This window comes from Wyeomyia smithii, chromosome 1, assembly GCF_029784165.1.
Source record: "Wyeomyia smithii strain HCP4-BCI-WySm-NY-G18 chromosome 1, ASM2978416v1, whole genome shotgun sequence".
Taxonomy (NCBI): Eukaryota; Metazoa; Arthropoda; class Insecta; order Diptera; family Culicidae; genus Wyeomyia; species Wyeomyia smithii.
Window position 1 is genome coordinate 63,670,434 of NC_073694.1, and position 21,161 is coordinate 63,691,594.

The following is a 21,161-nucleotide window of genomic DNA, read 5'->3' on the forward strand; positions in this document are numbered from 1 at the left end:
AAAGAGGTTTTACTGTGAACGATTGACGAATATCCGGTTATCACCCGAGTGTGGTATATTCGGAACTGTGATGACCCCACACAACATTTTCCAAAATAATGACTTCTGGTTTCAGGAAAATAATCTAAAGTGGTATTTGGCCAACCAGTTCAATACTTCCGAAACTTCCAAACTACATATGTCATTTTGAAACCCGAAACGGCGACTTACAGTTTCTGTAAAACATCGCCAAATCCGTATTTCCGTTCTGTGCGTTCTCAGAATGTTAAAATACTTAAAAAGATGATGGACGTATAAGATGTGAAATATTTTTGAAGTGAGCTATGCTAATAATGCAATGAATCATAAAAAATGATTTCTAATTTTGAAACTTTTGATCCCGAGCATCGCCGGGAACGTTCAGCTAGTATTATATGTTTTTTCTCACGACAACCCAAGACGTCACGTAACATGCATTTTTGGACTATGGGGTAAGCCATATTTCACGTGGACTAGTTTTTGGTGATTTTAAACCCCCCTTTTTCTCCGTTGACAGTCGTTCATATATATCCTAAAATTTTGTATAAATCTTGGACATTCACCTAATAGACTGTTGGCGTGGAATGTGAATAGCCCCTAAATTTTCATATAAATAAACATATTTAAGTCGTTTTAAATTGTTCAAATTTGATGAAGCAGTAAAGTTCCACTTCAAATTCATCGAAACAATGAAGTGATTAAAGTCACGCCGGAATGATGATCGATATGAAAATTTTAGAGCACCTTCAAAAACAGCAGAACTGTTGCTGAACTTTTGAGGTAGTGACAGAATCTTGCTCAATGCGTGCCAGTACTCATTTTAAAAATGTCAAACAATTTGGTATTCAGTACATTCTCAAAATATTTAAGATATATTCAAAATAGTGATCAAAGTCACCCCAGTTTACGGTACGTTGAAAACTTTCAACCCAGCTGTTTTAACCATCTAACGGAAGTATTTTCTGATATCCAGATTTTTCGTGTTCAACCTATGAGCGCATCATGACTGCTTTCAGTTTTTAAATTTTCAGCTAGTAGCTTATCAAGGTTTTCGATCATACAAATATTGTTATTTTTGTCTCTATGATAGTTTAGATGAACGACATTGTGAAAGATATTGTTACGATTCTAGAACTACGTCTTTAACGTTCTGCGGTGGTGTAACGGAAACACATCTGACCGGAGATTGTCCCACCTGCTAAACTATAATTTTCGTAGTTTCTACAATCATATTTTCAGTTAGTTTAATTTTCTATCTTCATTACTATATTTACTCCTAAAATTAAAAAAAAAATGATATTGTAACCAAAAAAAAAAGATATTGTAACCAAAAAAAAAAGGACTAGTTAAAATATAAATTGTTATTTATAATTTATAAAATGTTATTTATAAATGTTATATATTATGTTATAAATTGTTATGGGTCACCTCGGTAGTCTTTCTATAGTCAGATATTCTTTAAAATATTGAAGAAGAAACAGAGCCACAAACACCAATGCCATAACCGAAAGCCAAAAGTCATCTACTTACGTTTATAACAACTCTCTCGCAGAAATCGTGATCGTGCGGTATTGGTTCAAAATGAGTATGGCCTCCCCCAAAACCGTGCGCCGCCCCCCCTTCTTCATCCTGACTGCTCAATTTGGGAAGAGACCTGCCGGAAAAGAGAAGAAAAAAAAGTCGATTAGTTATCTATTGTTTTTTTTTCGGTTTGGCTGACGGAATTATTTTGTTTGATGGTTTTTATTCTTTAGATGCTGACAGCTGCTATAGGACAAGGTCAAACGACAACGCTTCCGAAAGCGTTGGAAAATTAATTTGATTCACTGGCGTGCTCGAAGGAAGTGGTGTCAAGTTTTGCGGTGCTAGTTTATTGATTGATTCCGTTTTCGTGTTTTTTTCGTTATCAAAAAGCAATTATTTAGGTGCATTGAGGTGGAAAAATGCATTCACGTCCCGTTATCGTGGTTTCGGTTGCACTCCTCGGCGTCAGGATACGGCCGATGATGGGTGTAATTGGCGTGTGCTACCAATGCTGATATGGTGTTGAATATCATGAAACACCAGTTGGGAATCGCATTTGGCTGGCTTTACGAGCAGTCGATGACGGCTTCGATGAATTTAGTTGAAGTATTGTATTTCAAATGGGCAAATTACAGTAATTGCTTTCACTGTCAATTAGCGCCGCAACTAAATTAAATTGGGCCATATATTAAGCGTGTGATTCAATATGTTTTTGTCAACACTTGACACTTTCTGTTGTGAACGGTTCAATTGTAGAGTTTCGTGAGAAAAAGTTTTAAAAAATTGGAAGAAATTTTCTTATCGTACACCTTGAAGCATTTTCGTTACATGAATTAAACATTTCAATAGTACATTTATATACGAATTGTTTATTTTTAACCAAAAACCAGGATCATTGTTGAAGAATGTTTTTGTGAAAGCAATTCGTCAGTGGTTTACATGCAAGGTTGGGTATACAAGTGAAGTATCTTACTTCTCAAGCTTGTATGCAATCAGCTACAATTTGTTTTCATCAAGCATCAACTCAAATGTGCGACGAATTTCACTGCGATAATGTTTATTAGTAGAGGGTATCAAACTAGAGCAAAACAACAGCTTAGACAGACCAAAATTGATAAAATATGCTCGTTAAATATATTAAATCATCAATCGATTGGAAAACTGCAACCAAACCTGTGCGGATTGTGTGGGTCCCCTTCGGTACAGTCATGGTAATAAATAAAATATATACCCCAGCGGGAGACAGAAGGGGACACAAAATCAACAACTAGATGTGAAAGCTTGTACGCCATTATAGGTTTCCTCCTCCTTTCTTCCGGTCCGGCTGTTATAGTTGGAAAGGTGTCGATCCTATCTTACAGCTCAAACCGTAGCAATTTATTTATCCATGCGAGTTCTCAAGAGCTGCCACGCTATACGACCACCGGAACAGGAAAAGGGAAAGAGAGTACGAGGGGGGAGGCAAACGGCGATGGGTTAGTGTTGCTGTCCCTCGCCGCAAAGCCTTCGCTTTGGTTGTCGATAGAATGCACTAATGAAAATTGATTTTAATACGCGGTGAGCCACACCACAGCCCAGGCACCAGCAAACAAACGGCAATATTGCGGCTATGCACGTTGTCTGATGTTATAATAATAAAAATAATAACAACGATGATGCGATCCGCCGCTGGCTGGTGCCGTCGTTCCCCGTTTTGTACTGTCGAGTCAACGGAAAATATTGTGGATAACCATTAACGATGGCTTTCCATCCAAACAGTATAAATTGGATATGTAAAGCTTGGACTCGCAAGGATCCGTTCCGTTGTTCGCGCAAACGATTGCTGCAACTTTTCGGTTGCAGTGGCGTGTCGGTGACGATTGTGTAAACTTTTGAATTATGTTGTTGATAATTTGAGTAGACGACGGTATGCATCTGGTTAGGATTTTGTCCCAACAGGCCTTGCCGTGCAAGTAACCGGGGGTTTATTGGAGTGCTTCTCTGCTGGGTTCAATTTTGTTCGAATGAACTTTTCTTCTTTATCACAATCAGTCAGAGCAGCTGCTGTTACAGAATGTATAATGTAACAACTGACAGGATGACGAACAGGGCAAATGAAAAGACAAGGCTAACATCGAGAGGAGGCACCGGAGCGCGCGTGCTTCAATATGGAAGTGTTGAAAATTGGTACCAGGGAGGGAACTGTGAAGTATTCGAATAAAAAAATTATTGACAGACGTTGTTTTGAGAGTCTATTTCGTGAAAAAAATAGCAAAGGGGTGAACATTTTGGAATGTATGAACATTTAAATAGTAGTTTATTTAATACTCCTGGTAACCGCTATAAAAATACTCCTATTCTACTCCTAGGTGAGAGCTGATTAGATGAAGCTAGTGCTTCTCGATTTTCCGACATTAAAAATACATTTGAAATGGAAAAAAGTATTCAACAACCCGTCCATACAGAATGACAAGAAGCAGCTCTATAGTGTTGTTTATTATTCTTTCCATTCGCGTTTTATGCGTACCGACTTACGTTACACCAACAATCTGACGTCTCGACATTGTCGTCATTGTCGCCCCCACCACCACACCCCACCGCCTTTTGCCTACATGCTGACAATCCGGACACAACTGATTATGCGCCGCACCATACGATTGCTTTGCAAACCATTAGTGTCTTCATGTAGCAAAAGCCGGGAAAGCGCGGTCGGAAACATTGTCTGCGCTGTTAGTTTTTTTTCTTGTGTTGCACTGAGACACACAAGTGTCCACTCTATAAGCAACAGTGGCAGAGTAGGCGTTTATTCATACACACGAGTGATAATGTGCGGTGTTTAGCAGTGAGAGTTTTTTTCTCCTTCTTGCTGTTGCACACTGCAGGAATTGCGACAAACCATTTCGCCGCCATGTATAATATTGCCGCCGCATACGATGAATATAATCCGCGGAACAACCTTATCAGACTTGAAGAATGAAAAACGCAAAACGCCTGTCGGATGGTGAATCCCTATTTGTTACACTGTTTGCGATGATGCTGCAGTGGGTTTTATCACGAAAGGAGCTTAAAATCACACCTCAACTAATTTTATCCTGTTACCGGTGTGCTTAGTTTTACACCGAACTTGTTTTTCAAGACATTGCAGAGCATGTACATGTGTTTACGAAAAATTAGGTTGTCGTTTGAATCTTTTTAAGCAGTACTGGAATCCTCCTTATACTATTTGTCTACTTCGATGAGAACCCTTGAATGAGGATCAATTTCCCAGTGGAGACTTTTTCAATGTTAAAAAGCGCTTTTGACGGTACGATTTTTTGCAATTTATTCTTGTTTTCATTTTGAATTGAGTTTCTTGATTTTTCTTAAACTTAAAGCATCATAAAAATGCATGTAAAACATTTCTTCAGAATGTTCTTAGTTAGGAACATTGCCAGTAGTGACGCTACAAAATCTAACGGTTTCTTCAGCAAAGGTGTAGATAATGACACTTTTTTCTGACTTTACTTGTTTTGGAGATATAACGCTTTTTATTAAACCTTAAAATTAAATTTTTTCAATATGGTCAACACCTAGGATTTTTTTTTCATAGCCTTTTTTATAGATTGTCAATATCAATATCAAGAGAAGCTGCCAGTGAGATATCTTCAGCATCAAGAGACTTCTCTAGTTTTGAAGCTAACGTGTGAAGTGTGGTTTCGGCTGATTTACTAGATACCGGTATACCGGTATATCGAGTTTAAATTTTAGACACCTATCGAAATTATGTACACTCCTATGCAATGTTGAGCAAGATTACATAACTATTCACAAACTCGGCCCTGGATAGTTTGAATAATCTCTTCCGCTCTTTATCTAAGAATTGCATCTCAGAGTGTTAATGGAACGTATGAGACAATTTTGAAGTGGTTCCTCAAAGGAGTAGGAGTTTCACTTTTTTGATCGATAAAAAAATGCACTGGAAGTAGTTAATTAAATGGTCAGAATCGAAACATTGTTCTGACGCCAAATGTCGTATAAATACACTAAAGTCGCTACGCGGGGGATACGTGCCGCGTGAAAAACCCGTGTAAATTCCGGAATCCGTGTAAACCAAACCGCGTAAAATCCGGAATTCGCGTAAAAAAACCCGCGTTAATTCTGCAAGCCGAGTGAAGAGAAACCCAAACGTGAGATCATAATAAATAAAGTGTTTTTTAATAGTTTTATGACTTATGAGAGCTGTTTACATAGAAGTTTGCAACACTCAACAGTATATTTTTATGTTCTGTTTGTGTTGTTGTGTCCGCGCAAAAAAAAAAAAACACCGCGTAATCCAAGTAAAAAAAACGCGTTAAAAGCGACCTTAGTGTACATGAAACGTCGAAATCTGGTATTTAAAACCAAAAAAAAAATCTAGCTGGAATAGTCTCCCAGTTTCAAGTCCCAGGTATTTTTCCAAACAAAAAACTATTTTGTTGCAGTTACCAGATTTCGACGTTTAATAAAATAATGAAAAAAAAGGCCAGTTGACATTGAAATAGTTATCAGTTATTTTTATTATCGCAAACTGATCAGTCTTTTTGTATTGTTTTAACGTTTTTCTATTAATACACAGCATTGAATCATATTTTCAATCTCTTCTTCTGTATTACAAAAAAATCCAAGCTGGATTGTTTTTTTTGGATGTTTTCTCATTTTTTAGGGATCCTGGGATTTCTCGGGGGTTTTTCCCCGAATCCCGGGAAGCTGAAAACTGTCGGGAAATGGACGCTCTAGCCTATATGCTTTAGGACTCATCCTGTCACGTTTTCCAACCTTAGGAATGAATACGACGCGGACTTCTTTCCATTTACTAGGAAGGTGGCTTAGTATTATACTAGTCCTAAATGTATCTGACTGAAAGAGACTGTACTAGAAGAAGATTATCATTAAAAAAATAATCTGATTAATAGTTGGCAACAGGTTATTTTTAAACATGAAACTCCACTCCAATTGTGGTTCCAAACGTAATCTTCATGGAGTTAAGCATGCCGGATTTTTTTTTTCACAACCATAATTTTTCGTTTTTGGCTGAAAACTATGAAGGCGATTGTTGATTTTGTATTTCTCTTTAAAATTTATTGTTAGGCTGAAAATTCAACAGTTTCTGACTGAACGATCACTTTTTGTTGCTCCTCTTTACAATGGAAAGAACGCTTTTGGGGATAGAACATGTGTGCTTCTCATTGTATACTACTACATTGTTTGAAAAGTGCGTTTTGAAGACGATAACCATGCGTCTGCTTTTTCATTAGAACTGATGGAGACGCCGTATATGTCATTTCAACAGAGGCATTCCATACAAAATGAATTAAAAAAATTTTGACGTGGGACTACGTCTTTCTTCACTATAATAAGGTACATTCTGTGAAAACTGGATTGAACATGTAACGTTTTTGGTTGGCGGAATGGAAAATTTGATATTAGATGCTAATAGCGCTCAAACAACTGTTCCAATTTCAATAGTTAATATACCGTTGGAAAGCTAAAATATATAAGATAAGTATAACATGATAATTTTAGTTACCATTTTCTTATTACTCCGTGACAATTGCGGAAAAGTTTGAAGGTCGAACAAAAATTTTTATACGATTGTATATTTCCCTAACGCAGACTTCGAAAACATAGACGAAATGATTTCACGCATTCAGTCATTGGTTAGCTATGCCAGCCAATTGGCATCGCATTCATCACCCAACGTAAGCTACTAAGAAAGAAAGCAGAGATGCTTCCACGTGATTGGTTCTTCCCCCAATCACCCAAGTTCCCTACACTGAGTGACGCTATAAAAGGACGTTCCTTGTTGAGAGAAGATCATTCCCTGGGTGACCGTCAAGGCGAACAGTTCGGCTTCCCTTCGATCTGAGTTGGACCCCACCAGTGCACAGTGGTCCAGATCGTCGATTTAGGGGTATTTAATTTTTAGTGCAAAAACAGCTATTGTTAGGTTAATAGTATATCTAAAAGATATTTTGTGTTTAAAAAGGCGCTTCTTTATAGAAAATATAAATTAGGGTGGCTCCATTTCTATCAAAAATAGCAAAACTAACTTTTTTGCTGATAGAGATACGGTTCTTTTTAGTTCAGAGGAGTTGTAGATACATTTATTTTAAAAAGCTTTGCCGAAAAAAGCTGGTCTCTATCTTGCATAGTTTTCACGGTATGATGAATTTAATATAGCAAGTTAGGGAGTCGCTGAAAAATCTAGTTTTTTCGATGAAACTTTTTTATTTTTGATCCTGTTAAAACTTGATCTTGTAACAGTTTTTAGGTCTTTTTGAGGTGCATATTTTCTCTGAATACTGGAAAGCGCTATCTCATTCACAAGAAAAGTTATTAGGTTTTCCGCTTTCAAAATACGCCCTTTTCAAATGTTTGTATCTACTCAAATAGCAAGCACAAACTAAAACTATTGATTGCGTTTGGAAGGTCGTACTTTTCTGTATATAATATCTAAAATCTGGAGTGTGCATATTTTTCTATCTCAAATAAATCCAATTTGAACTTTGCGGTTTTGGTTGGATTTCTCGATATATGTCACATGCATGCTACTATTTTTTTAATTTTTTATTTGATCGGTCTATATCACTAAACCCAAACGTGAGATCATAATAAATAAAGTGTTTTTTAATAGTTTTATGACTCATGAGAGCTGTTTACATAGAAGTTTGCAACACTCAACAGTATATTTTTATGTTCTGTTTGTGTTGTGTTTTAGCATGGTGTGCATTACTCCAGCACTAAATGCAATGTGTTTTCTGATTTCTTCTGGCGTAAACGGTTTGAATTTGAATTTGTTTCGTGCTTCCTGTGCCTCGTCGTTGCACAGTCCAATTGATAGAAGCGTACCTATGTAATTTTACGACAATGTGAAAAAAAACAAGATCTAACAGTTTCACAGAGGATTAGAAAAAAATATGTTCATCATCATAGCGTATGTTCGATTTTCTCAGTATGTGTTTCAAACTCCTATTTTATTTTTGATTAACGTTAGGATTACGTAGAAACTCTTAAGTATTTCTTCATTGAGGCTTGTGATCTCTGATACTAATTTATATATATTGACAAATTTGCGAGCTAAATTCTTTTATTCTCACCATCATATAGAAGTTCACTAATTCGCTTTCAACGCATTTTGAATGGCGACTTCTCGTGCTTCAGAAACTAGATTGTCGCTACTCACCACAATGATTTAGCCATAGTTAAACGATAGCTTATTTTCGCCAAGAGTTGTATGAAGCGAATGTAGGCGTGCGAGGGTGTCATACTAAATTTGTATTTTTCAGGATCGTCAACGTCACGATCGCTTGTGAATTTATTTTAGTGAAATAATTCCCCACTTTTGTCTCCTTTATGTATCAAGCCATTTTCGATGTAACTTAAATGCTGTCGATAAAAGTAGGGTGAAGTTTTTTATTCTCCGAGATAATTCTGCTAATTTCCTGGGTTGTTTCGTGTTTAAAAAACCATTTATGGTAAACGTAGCAGAGTTGAAGCTTGCATATAATGCAATGCAAAACACATGTAGAATATAAGATATTAGGGACGAATGACCGCCTCGGTTAAAATCCCTAGAACAAAAAAAAAAAAAAAAAAAAAAAATATATATATATATATATATATATATATATATATATATATATATATATATATATATATATATATATATATATATATATATATCTATCTATATATATATATATATATATATATATTTATATATATATATATATATATATATATATATATATATATATATATATATATATATATATATATATATATATATATATATATATATATACACTAAAGTCGCTTTTTACCGGGGCGATACGTGCCACGTGAAAAATAACCGCGTTAAAAAAAACCGCGTAAAAAAAACCGCGTAAATTCCGGAATCCGCGTAAAAAAAACCGCGTAAATTCCGGAATCCGCGTAAAAAAAACGCGTAAATTCCGGAATCCGCGTAAAAAAAGCCGCGTAAAAAGCTTTCATGAATCATAGAACTGTTTAAAAAACCTTATTTTGTATGTTCTTACGTTTGGGTTTAGTGATATAGACCGATCAAATCCGAAAAAATTAAAAAAATAGTAGCATGCATGTAACATGTAACGAGAAATCCAACCAAAACCGCAAAGTTCAAATTGGATTTATTTGAGATAGAAAAATATCCACCCTGCAGATTTCAGATATTATATACAGAAAAGTACGACCTTTCAAACGCAATCAATAGTTTTAGTTTGTGTTTGCTATTTGAGTAGATACAAACATTTGAAAAGGGCGTATTTTGAAAGCGAAAAATCTAATATCTTTTCTTGTGAATGAGATAGCGCTTTCCAGTATGCAGAGAAAATATGCACCTAAAAAAGACCTAAAAACTGTTAGAAGATCAAGTTTTAACAGGATCAACAATAAAAAAGTTACATCGAAAAAACTAGATTTTTCAGCGACTCCCTAACTTGCTATATTAAATTCATCATACCGTGAAAACTATGCAAGATAGAGACCAGTTTTTTTCGGCAAAGTTGATTAGAATAAATGGATCTACAACTCCTCTAAACTAAAAAGAACCGTATCTCTATCAGCAAAAAAGTTAGTTTTGCTATTTTTGAATAAAAATGGAGCCACCCTAATTTTTATTTTCTATAAAGAAGCGCCTTTTTAAACACAAAATATCTTTCAGATATACTATTAACCTAACAATAGCTGTTTTTGCACAAAAAATTAAATACCGCTAAATCGACGATCTAGACCACTGTGCAGTGGTAATCTGATTCAGATATCGTTGTTGGAATACAGCCCGAAATTGGACGTGAACGGCACTGGGGACCATTGGAAGCCGTTGGAAGGGACCATTGGAAGACTTGGAAGCCGTTTGGGTGCTGCCGATAGTGTAGGTATAGTGTGTCGTATATCAAGCGTGTGTGTCTGAGTAACGTGTGGGTGTGTATGTGTTGGTGTGTGAATAGCGTGTGTGTGTGTGTGTGTGTGTGTGTGAAAAGCGTGTGTGTATGTGTGAATAGCGTGTGTGTATGTGTGAATAGCGTGTGTGTGTGTGTGAATAGCGTGTGTGTGTATGTGTGTGTGTATGTGTGAATAGCGTGTGTGTATGTGTGTATGTGTAAGTAACGTGTGTATGTATGTGCGCGTGTGTCTGTGCGTGTGTGTATGTGTGTGAGTGCGTGTGTGTATGTGTGTGTGCGTGTGTGTATGTGTGTGTGCGTGTGTGCATGTGTGTGTGCGTGTGTGTATGTGTGTGTGCGTGTGTGTGTATGTGCGCGCGTGTGTGTGCGTGTGCGCGCGTGTGTGTGCGTGTGCGTGTGTGTGTGTAAGTGAGTGTGTGTGTGAGTGTGTGTAAGTGAGTGTGTGTGTGCGTGTGTGAGTTTGTAAGTGTGTGTGTGTGTAAGTGGGTGTGTGTAAGTGAGTGTGGGTAAGTGAGTGTGTGTGCGTGTGTGAGTGTGTGTGTGCGTGTGTGAGTATGTGTCTGAGTATGTGTGTGTCTGTGTGGTTGTGTGTGTATGTGTGTATAGCGTGTGTATGTGTATATGTGTATAACATATGTGAGCAAAAGTGCATTTATCTGAGGTAAATATATTTATGACGGAAACTTGTATAGGCAACAGCTTAATTATTTTTCCTATTAGTACTTCAATTGGTATTTCTATGATAGTGACCATAATTTCATGCTAGTTATTTTCAGCACTGAGCTTGTTTTGCGTATATTTGTAACATGGGACTGACCAAAATTCATATTTTTCTAATCAGTTTAGCAACAAAAAGCTTTTTCTTGCGATTTTTTGGGAGCACCGGGTATGTAAAGAAGTTTTCGAGGTTCAAGCAAAAAGTGATGAGAAATTACATAAGACTGTTATGCATTTATGGGCAGTTCATGTGGGTATTGGTATTTGTATGATGTGGTTTATGACAGGTGTATGTGTTTTTTCGTGAAATGTTCATGGATTATTGTGTATGGTATTTGTACGTTTGGTGTGTGTTATATACTATGGCTATGGCTGAATTAAATCTTTACACCCACCATAGTCCCACGACAAGCCTACGTTTGTGCACTCAAGCACATTAACTTTAACTTTTTTTTAACATGTCATTCCCGATTACGCTGAAGTTTGCTTCTTTTTGATAAAGAGGTCATTTTATGATATCAGTTGTTCATGTTGACTGCTGTACTGTAGATATAACATTTTTACGAAAAATTAATTACGAAATTTAGACCTTTTTTCGTAAAAATGCTATATCTCGAGATTGGCTCATATTACCACGGGGTTATAAGTGTTTCTTACGTAAAATTTTCCATGAAATACGATGAAACCATCAAATTCGAAATAAAATTAGCTGCATTTGCCGAAAAATGCAAATTTATTTTTAAAATACAAAAATAATCTATCTGGCAACACTTCCGGTCAAAAATAATATTTTTTTCTGAATTCCTTGGTTTATTTTCTTCAAAATTCACCTATCACTATTTTTAGTGTGTCTTACGTCTATAAATTATAAAATAAAATAATTACGAAATTTACAACTTTTTTCGTAAAAATGTTATATCTCGAGATTTGCTCACATTACCTCGAGATGATAGTTGTTTCTTATGTGAAATTTTCCAAGGAACACGATGAAATTATCAAATTTAAAATTAAAATGGCTGCATTTGCCGAAAAATGTAAATTAAGTTTTCAAATACAAAAATAATTTATTTGGCAACACTTTCGGTCAAAACTTATATTTTTTCTGGATTCCTTGGTTTATTTTCTTCAAAAATCATCTATCAGTATCTTTCGGATATCTTACATCTATGAATTGTAAGAAAAAGAAAAAAGAGGTTTTGAAAAAAAATGCGTGACTTTGCAATAAACAGGAGGGTCCCACAGAGCGGGGGGTATTCCAATCGACACCAAATTTGGGATTTTTCCAAAATGACAGTATATGAATAATTCCCCCAACTTTGAGCAAAATCTGTGATGCTCGTGTCCAAGTTTGTGCTTTTTCGTGGTCACTTCGTATGGAATGACCAATATAGGTACTGAGATGAATATAGGAGCGGTTACCCTATATGCATAGTTTCTAAAAACTGTCAAATCTTTCAACTTAATAAAATAAAAAATAGAGTGCGGCATTGCTACCAATTGTTACACGCTGAAAATTACATGATTGAACCTATCGGATATATTCATACTCTTAGATTGAAAATACGGCGCCTCCACTTATTTGTACTAAAAAGGAGACGCACGGTTATCGTCGCTAGAACGTTGCAGGTAAGTAATTAGCTAAATAGTAAAAATTTAAAGGTAGTAGTAGTAATAGTAGTTTCCATTATACACTAAAGTCGCTTTCTACGCAGGGGATACGTGCCGCGTGAAAAAACCGCGTAAATTCCGGAATCCGAGTAAAGAAAAATCGGAATCAACGTTAGAAAAAAATATCGCGTTAATTCCGGAATCCGCGTAAAAAACCCCGTAAATTCCGGAATCCGAGTGAAGAAAAACCGGAATCCGCATAAGAAAAAAATACCGTGTAAACTCCGGAATCCGCGTAAAAATAATCGCGTAAATTCTGGAATCCGCTTAAAAAACCGCGTAAATTCCGGAATCCGCGTAAAAAAGCCGTGTAAAAAAAACGAGTAAAAAGCGACCTTGGTGTATTAACAATAACTGAGAGAACTTGAAATTGAGAAAAAAAAATGACACATACACGTTCGACTCGATTATCCGGAGGCACGATGATTCGGAGGCATTAAGGCTCGATTCTCCGGGGCAAGATAGAATAGATAGATAGAAAATGGTTCGATTATCCGGAGTCAATATTCTTTTATCAACAAACAGACTGTTCTCGATGAGAAAAAAAAAATATGAATAAAAAATCGGCTCGATTTTTCGGAGTGAAATATTTTGCAAAATTCCGGTCAATTAATTCCAACCTGTACCACTTTTTTGAGAGAAATAAGTATAAGAATATGTAGATTGGAAAAGTTTTTTGTTTCATATTAACTATTCTGTTAGCTGGAATACAAAAATGGGTTATTTTTCACTAAATGTTATTTCAAATATTTACCGGTATCATTAGACATTTTCTCCTGAAGTTGTTCAGACAGTTTCATTGAGATTTTTAAAGTAGTACTATTGGCAGAAAAATTTCAAAAAATTACTCATTTTCGAGCATAATTCGCCATTACAATAGCTATCTGCATTGTTTTCAAGCAGTAGAAATGTGATCAATTCGATTCGAAAAATACAGTAGTTATTCGTGATTCGAAATATACAGTATATTTTTCAGTAAGATGCCTCTATAGCATTTATATTTCATGTTGAAACATTAGTAAAATATGTGTATTAAAGTTGGAACTGTTGGTGAAATGCGATGACCTGTTTTGTATCGTGGTCGGAACAGTTTACTTCTGAGACTTCACCGGTTCACTTTTCCTGTGTTTGATATGAGCCGTTGCGGAACAGAGTGGTCTATGTACATAAACATAAATAAAAATGACGTTAACTCGTTGAAAATGGTTAGTGCCACAGGTTATATGATGTAGATGGCATGTCACATGTAACATGTGACGTGTAACATTACATCTTACACAATATGTTACATATTACATAATATTTGACATGTTACATTTATCGTGTTACATTACGTGTAACATGTTACAAATCACGTGTAACATGTTACAGTATAAGTGCCAAGTTACATATCACATGTGATATGCTACATGTCACATGTTACATGATGGTATTACCTCGATTTATGTACATGGACCGCTCTGTTCCGAAACGGAATGGCCAATCTGTTTCGGACGAAATTTATATGTGGTATAAATCAGCTTTAAAGTTCGACTTTTAGAAATTTTTCAAGTCTCCTAACTTCAGTTTCTTGAGTAGATGCGGTTTATGCAAAAAACTCATTTTTGAAAAAAAAAAATGGTTTTTAGACCACTCTGTTCCGCAACGGCTCATATAATGATAGATTTCACGTAGGGTACAATGTGTTGGGTGAAATTCAACCAGAAGTATATCAATCTGTTCTCTATCTTTTTCTCTATCAGAACTTGGTTTCAGATTGTAAAATTAAGTCAGCAAACTTTAACAATAATCAGTTAAAGTCGAGGGACACTATTCCAATCACTCCGAACCTATTTTAAGCAGTTTTAATTTGTAATGCAGGCGTTTTTTTCAGCACCCGAAGTGGCCTTCGAATGACTGCAACATAGATCGATTTGTTAGGAATGATGTTTTTCACAGATCTCTTTGTGATTAACGATATTTCTTATATTCTTAAGACAGCCAAACAATCAAAGTTTACGTTTCTATCATTGAAATTGTCGAAATTGATCAAAATTCAGGAGTTTAAGTTCTGTTTTCTTCGCCTGATTAAAATAGGCGCCACTGCTTAAGCCGTTCCTTATCCAAAGTACAATTCATGGAAAAGTGTTTTTTAGATGATCTTTTTTTCGTTGAGAGTTCCCATTTTTGAAAGTTAAGAATGTTTTTGGGCAATTAAATTTTTTGCCTATAAAAATATTCGAATTCAAATTCTGAAATGAAATGATTGGACTGATTTTGATACATTTTTTTGTTCCGATCATGATTCACCCTGTTCCCATTACTGTACAAATCTTGTGATCCGATGAAACGATATATTTGATTGAATTCACATAGGATTAGCTATAAGTTATGGTTTCTTTGAACTAGACAGATAAATTATTTCGATATAATCAAGTTGGTCTTGATTTAATGCGATAATAATGACGATGGAATTGTGACATGAAAATTAAGGCATGTGCCATGAAAATAGTCTAAATTGTTCCGATCATGATATATAGCCTTAGCAATTGTTGCACGCAGTAAACTACATTATTGAGACTATCGAATACACTAAAGTCGCTTTTTACGCGGGGGATACAAAACCGCGTAAATTCCGGAATCCGCGTAAAAAAACCGCGTAAATTCCGGAATCCGCGTAAAAAAAACCATCGTTAATTTTGCATTCCGGGGCAAAAAAAATACCGCGTAAATTCCGGAATCAGCGTAAAAAACCGCGTAAATTCCATAATCCGCGTAAAAAACCGCGTAAATTCCGGAATCCGCGTAAAAACCGCGTAAATTCCGGAATCCGCGTAAAAAACCGCGTAAACTCCGGAATCCTCGTAAAAAAAACCGCGTAAATTCCGGAATCCGCATAAAAACACCCGTGTAAAAAAAACCCGCGTAAAAAAACGCGTAAAAAGCGACCCTAGTGTATATTTGTGCAGTTCGATTGATATATACGGCGCCTCCATTAATTTTTACTAAAAAGGAGACGCATGGTTATCGTCTCTGAAACGTAGGTACGTAAGCATTTAAAGTGTAAATTACCCAAAACAGCAATGTTCACAAATTGTAAAAATTGAAAGGCTCCAAAACTTTGGCGAATAACCATTGCACACATATTTAGTTTTGTTCATTAATAACATTTTCTTACAAGAGGAATATTAAAAACATTGAACACTTTTTTATTCTTAACCAAAATAGTAATTTCCGTTACTTTCATAATAACTAAGAGTGTTAAAAATTGAGAACAAATTGTAGATCCCCCTTTACTGAGAAAAGTGAGAATATTAATATGAATATTTAGAATATTCTCCAATATGGATCCTTTTTTAAATGAAATTATGTCCGTCATTTGACCCCGTTTTCGATTAAAGATGGCAAGTTCCATTTTTCAGAAAGCTGGGTAAAATTGAAGAAAATGTTCAAGTGCTCCCCAATATTGGTATTTCCAGAACTTACGAGACACCAGATAACAGCAAATGGATATCTAACGCCATGTTGGAATTCAATTTACGACTTCTGGCTTCTATAGAGGATCGTAGCGCTAGTTTCGCAATTGTCCTGTACATATAACAGTTGGCTGCGAAGTCTGTGTATAATAAACAGAAGGTCACGTTCCGAATCGGAATGTAGCACCAAGGCTTTGCTTTTGGCTTCTACAGAGCTGTGTAAAACCAAAAGAGGAGATTGAAATACTTTCCATTATTGATATTTTTAGAACCGGTACTATGCTTACAAGCTGAAAATCTGTGTTCGATTTTCAAATGCAAGATGGTGTCGGTTATTGGAAAGCTGTGAAAAACAGATGAATATATTTAAATATTCCTCAATATTATACTCCCGTACTGAAAGTCTTGAAACAGAAAATTGGTGGTTGATACCATTTTGAAGGACGACCTGCAGCAAAATAGCAAAAATCAGAATGCATGAATGACGTCTAGAGGGGGGTGAAAACAAGACAGTGAGAGAAAATGTCTTATAGATGAGATGGAAACATCAAAAACATATATTCGAAAAGACGAGAGAAAAAATAACATGAAGATGAAAAAGGACATCAACATTTATCATTTTTAACATACCTACTGCAGTTAAAAAATATATTACAATACATTGATGAGAGCGGAACCTTTCACTTCGACAAAAAATCACCGAATGGGTTTTGTCGCTCCAAATCATTACAAATGGTTATAATGTTCAAAAGTATTGTTGATAGAAAATGTCTGCTTCTTATATGCGCTCTTTAGGTAAGACTGGTCGACAAAAGCAAAAACAAAAATTACCCTAGAGTCCGAACTGGAGAAAAAAATGAAACAGTACAGCTTTTCATCCAGTTATGAGAAGTTTAGAATCCCTAGCCACCCCGGAAGTGCGTCGGCGAAACGACGAACGTGGTGAGCAATTACTTTGTGGCTTTTTGACGCACTTCCGAGGCGGCTAGGGGCGACTAAATTCACAGTAACTGGTTAAAAGCTATAGTCTTTCATTTTTGTCAGTTTGAGCTCTAGGGCAGAACCTGTCTTTATCAGTGTAACTTTATGGCGAAAGCTGCGCCTTTACGGGGAAAATGGTGATAGAGCTCCCATAGCGGGGGCAGCAGAACTTTTGCTACACTTCCAAGCAATATATAATTACCGCAATTCGAATTTACTTCAGTTACTTTCGAATGTTGTATTTGGGAAGTCGTCTGAAGTTTGGCTGAGTCACGAACTTCTAAGCAATCGGACTCAATAGAATCACTCGACTAAAACTCGATTACTGCAATACCAAAATTTGCCAATCGAGTAAACTAACTCTCGATTCGTCTTAGGTAATCGGGCCCATAACCTGAAGATTCAAATCGCGGGTAGAAAATCTGTGGTTTGCCATGAAGATCTAATTTGGCATATTTATGACCAGTATTAATGTGTCTAAACTACATGGTTTTCGTGTAGTTTTTTGCTTAGCTAAGTTAAATTTTCCTTACTGTTCATCATTATCAGGAATATTTAAGCAAATTAAAAACGGTTGGGCAGGATAATTTTTCATAAACCGCAAGGTCATCTTTTTTTTAGAAATCAGAAAAACTATAAAATATATTGTAAGAATTTGTTTTTGACTAACATCGATTGAGCAAAAACATGTAATTTCACATGTTTTTAGAATTTCGTTAATACTAAAACGTCCAAATTGCTAGAAACACAAAAAAAAACATTGAGAACAAAAGTTTGACTAAGATAGTAAAAAAAAAACAAAGCGTAAAAATTACCTGTCCACAAGAAGAGGGGGCTGACCGCTAATCTGACTTTCACCGCAGCTGGGCGGCTCCTGTCTGGGCCCTAGGACCGGTGTCAGGCCCCATTTCTCTACGAAATCTATTGGAGAAATGGTTGATGCCGAATTACACGGCGTTTTGTCGTTATCTTTGCGATAGATTATGGTTTTGCATTTAAATAGGTAACCAATGGTTTAAACAGTATTCTTCCGGCCGTTGGTTGCGTGGCGCGTTTGCGGGGCGGCTGGGCTCTTGGCGCGTGACTGGGATGCTGCGGCTGCCTACGGATTGGTGCGTGCGGCGCGCGTGTGTGCCCTTAGGCGGCTGCTCTGTGTACTGCGAGTGCGAGGTGTGCACGCGTTTGTGCTAGCGAGGGGTGATGATGGTGGTGGTGATGGTTGTGGTGTGGCTGGTAATGATGGGTGGTGGAGGGCGCTTCTTTCTTTTTGTTGTTGCTTTGCTTTGTGTATAGATGATAGCACACTAGTGACGATCGCTCACACACTGTACAAGGCTGTTTGTTGTTGTTGTTGAACTTTGTGGCTTTCGGTTAGTTTCGATAGTTGCAGTACTAGCACCGATAGTAGCAGCAGCAGCAACAGTAGTACAAGAACAGGTTGCGACTTTAGCGACAGATCCGTCGATAGTGTAGGTGCTAGAGGTGAAATCAGCAGCAGCAGTATTAACAGTAGTAGTTTTTGTAGTAGTAGTAGTAGTTGTTGTAGTAGAAACAGTTGCTATTGTTGTCGTGAAGGTAGTTTTCTGATAGTAAGGTGCCGAATCTGACGATTGCGATCGTGCGATTATGCTTTGCAGTGAATGTAGTAATAGGTGCTGTTGCTGCCGCCGTAAGTCGCCTCTACTGGTAGTTACTTCTTTTTCTCGCTGCTGCGGTTCTGCCTCTCGCAGGAGTTGCTGTTGTTGTTGTTGTTCGTTGCGCTGATTTTTCACTGACAAACGATACTCGCACGAGTGGCTACACAAACGACGCGACTCTGGTGACGGCCGTAGGGGCACTATAAGCATTCCGGGGGCTCCGGGTTCACTTCACTCGGGAGATTCTATCTACTCTCCACTCTCACATTCACTGTTTCGGTGTACGATTTTCGTGTTTATTCCCTATAACTTACTTTCTTCACTAATAACCGGATTCTTTTTCTCGTTCCAGACAAACCGAAACTGACGTTGATTCAATCTGGCAAGTTGTGTGTGCCCTTTTTTTATTTTTCAGACACTACTTATTCTCGGGTTTCCGCTTTCGATCATCGATTTGCAAAAACATCACATCGGGTGGCCTAACAAAACGAACGCACACTCTCACAACACGCAAGGACACTGAGATACAACACTATTATGCCAATAGCTACGGATGTGTATACGGGAAAGGGCCACCGTCACAGACACGGAGGAGACACGGCGCTTTTTGCTGCTTCCGCAGCGCAGCGGATTATTATCTAACACTAAAATTTAAGCACTTTATTCGATTTCCCGAACTTTTTCTCGGCTGACTGCCTTATATCCTCTTGAATGGCACTACTCCGCTTCGGATTCAACTTTCGGTGGCAACAATGTTACAGCATCGCCCCTTCCGGTTCTGCTTAATCGTTGCAGCATTTTCCTGGTGAGTAAAAATCGTCCCATTTGCTGGTTAATGGCACGTACGGGTGACGTAGTTTGCTCGCACTTTTGCTTCTTATTCTTCGGTTTTGTTTCTTCGCACCCGGTCTCTTCTATTTAAGGGTCGCACATGGACGGAAAACAAAAATAGGACTCCACTCGGAAACACTGTGACCTAAATCTTCGTTGGGAAAAAAGTAATATAAGACACGAAGACTGATGCTGCAAGCACAGATGCATATTATGGTGCCATTTTTATTCCATCCAAGGAAATGCAGCTCGACAAAATTTTTAAATAGAAATACCGAACCGAGAGGAAAGTGTGCAGAATCTCGTGGACGGACGAACGGGGACGCACCCGGCTATCGCTAGGAAGCCGCCGGTGGGGCAGAAACAACAATCGGCCACATGACACCAATGCCGATGATGATGATGACCACGAGAAGGACAACAACGACGGAACGAAAGGCTCCTGACGGGACCGCAGGCGAACTTGTTATGGAGCACAGCGATGGTTTCCAAAACTGCGAAACTGTGGCCCGATACCGGTTGTGTCGAACGAACGAACGAACGAGCATGGACGTGCGTCAGTGTTGCCAGGTTTGCCCCGGGTGCGGAACAAAACTGTGGGGCCGCTTGATGACAACGTGCTTTTGTTCGTTAGTTTTGTGCTAGTCGCTGTGCGCTTTCTTTTCCGAAGTTATTTGAAAAAGTTAACCTTTACAACATTGGTAAACGAAAGTAAATATTTTCACATTAATTATCAACTACATTTTTTTAATCTCAATTCTTCTTTCTAGATATTAACTGTTATTTTTACTGTAATTTTTCAAGTGTGTAGTAAGTTTATCAAAGTGGTTTCAGCCATTTTTTTTTAATTTGTAGATGAGCTTCTCTACTAACCATTCTATTTCTGTTTAACGATATAGAATGTTCGATTTTCTGGTTATTGTATTTAAAAATGCCTTGAATTTTCAAAAAATTAAGTAAGATAGGCCAAACTGTTGCAGTCAATTACTTTTTAGCAGATTTATTATTATTATTATTTATTATTATTTCATCTCGGTATATAAAGCTTATCTTTCTTACAAAAAATTCCTATTCGAACAGTAGTTGTTTTTTAATGAAAGTAAAATTTTTCATCAGTATTTTTTCGTTTGGTTCTGGGTGTACCCTCTTTTTGCTATAAGGTTTTCCAAAAATTAGACTTTTTTAAAGTTTTCAATTCTCAAAAACTTATAACTTTTGTGCCGTTCAACTAACTGGGAATATTTTGTTATCAAATTGAAGGTAACTAATGAGCCTTTCAAGAAAAAACACAAAATCGTACTATAAAGTATAAATCACAATAGCTGCTAAAAATTTTTTTTTTGTTTTGGATTGATAGAGACCCCACAGACCATATCGTTTGATATTTATTTTGGATTCACCAGAAAACT

General features: G+C 36.9%; 2 protein-coding genes across 8 annotated transcripts in view; both read right to left on the reverse strand.

The window, feature by feature from the left end:
- LOC129729774 (potassium voltage-gated channel protein Shaker) overlaps positions 1–21,161 on the reverse strand; it is a 398,752-nt gene that overhangs the window by 75,336 nt on the left and 302,255 nt on the right. For all 5 annotated transcript variants that reach the window (XR_008728745.1, XM_055688619.1, XM_055688604.1 and 2 more), the window contains exon 2: positions 1,549–1,672. Coding sequence is in view for 4 of the 5 variants with exons in the window: in XM_055688619.1 (XP_055544594.1) it covers positions 1,549–1,672 (124 nt within the window). In the remaining variant the exon portion in view is untranslated. The remainder of the gene's footprint in view (positions 1–1,548; positions 1,673–21,161) is intronic.
- Positions 18,162–21,161, reverse strand: part of LOC129729804 (uncharacterized) — a 31,564-nt gene continuing 28,564 nt past the window's right edge. For all 3 annotated transcript variants that reach the window (XM_055688642.1, XM_055688634.1, XM_055688652.1), the window contains exon 2: positions 18,162–19,723. In XM_055688642.1, coding sequence (XP_055544617.1) covers positions 18,589–19,131 — 543 coding nt within the window. In that variant the 5' untranslated portion in view covers positions 19,132–19,723 and the 3' untranslated portion in view covers positions 18,162–18,588. The remainder of the gene's footprint in view (positions 19,724–21,161) is intronic.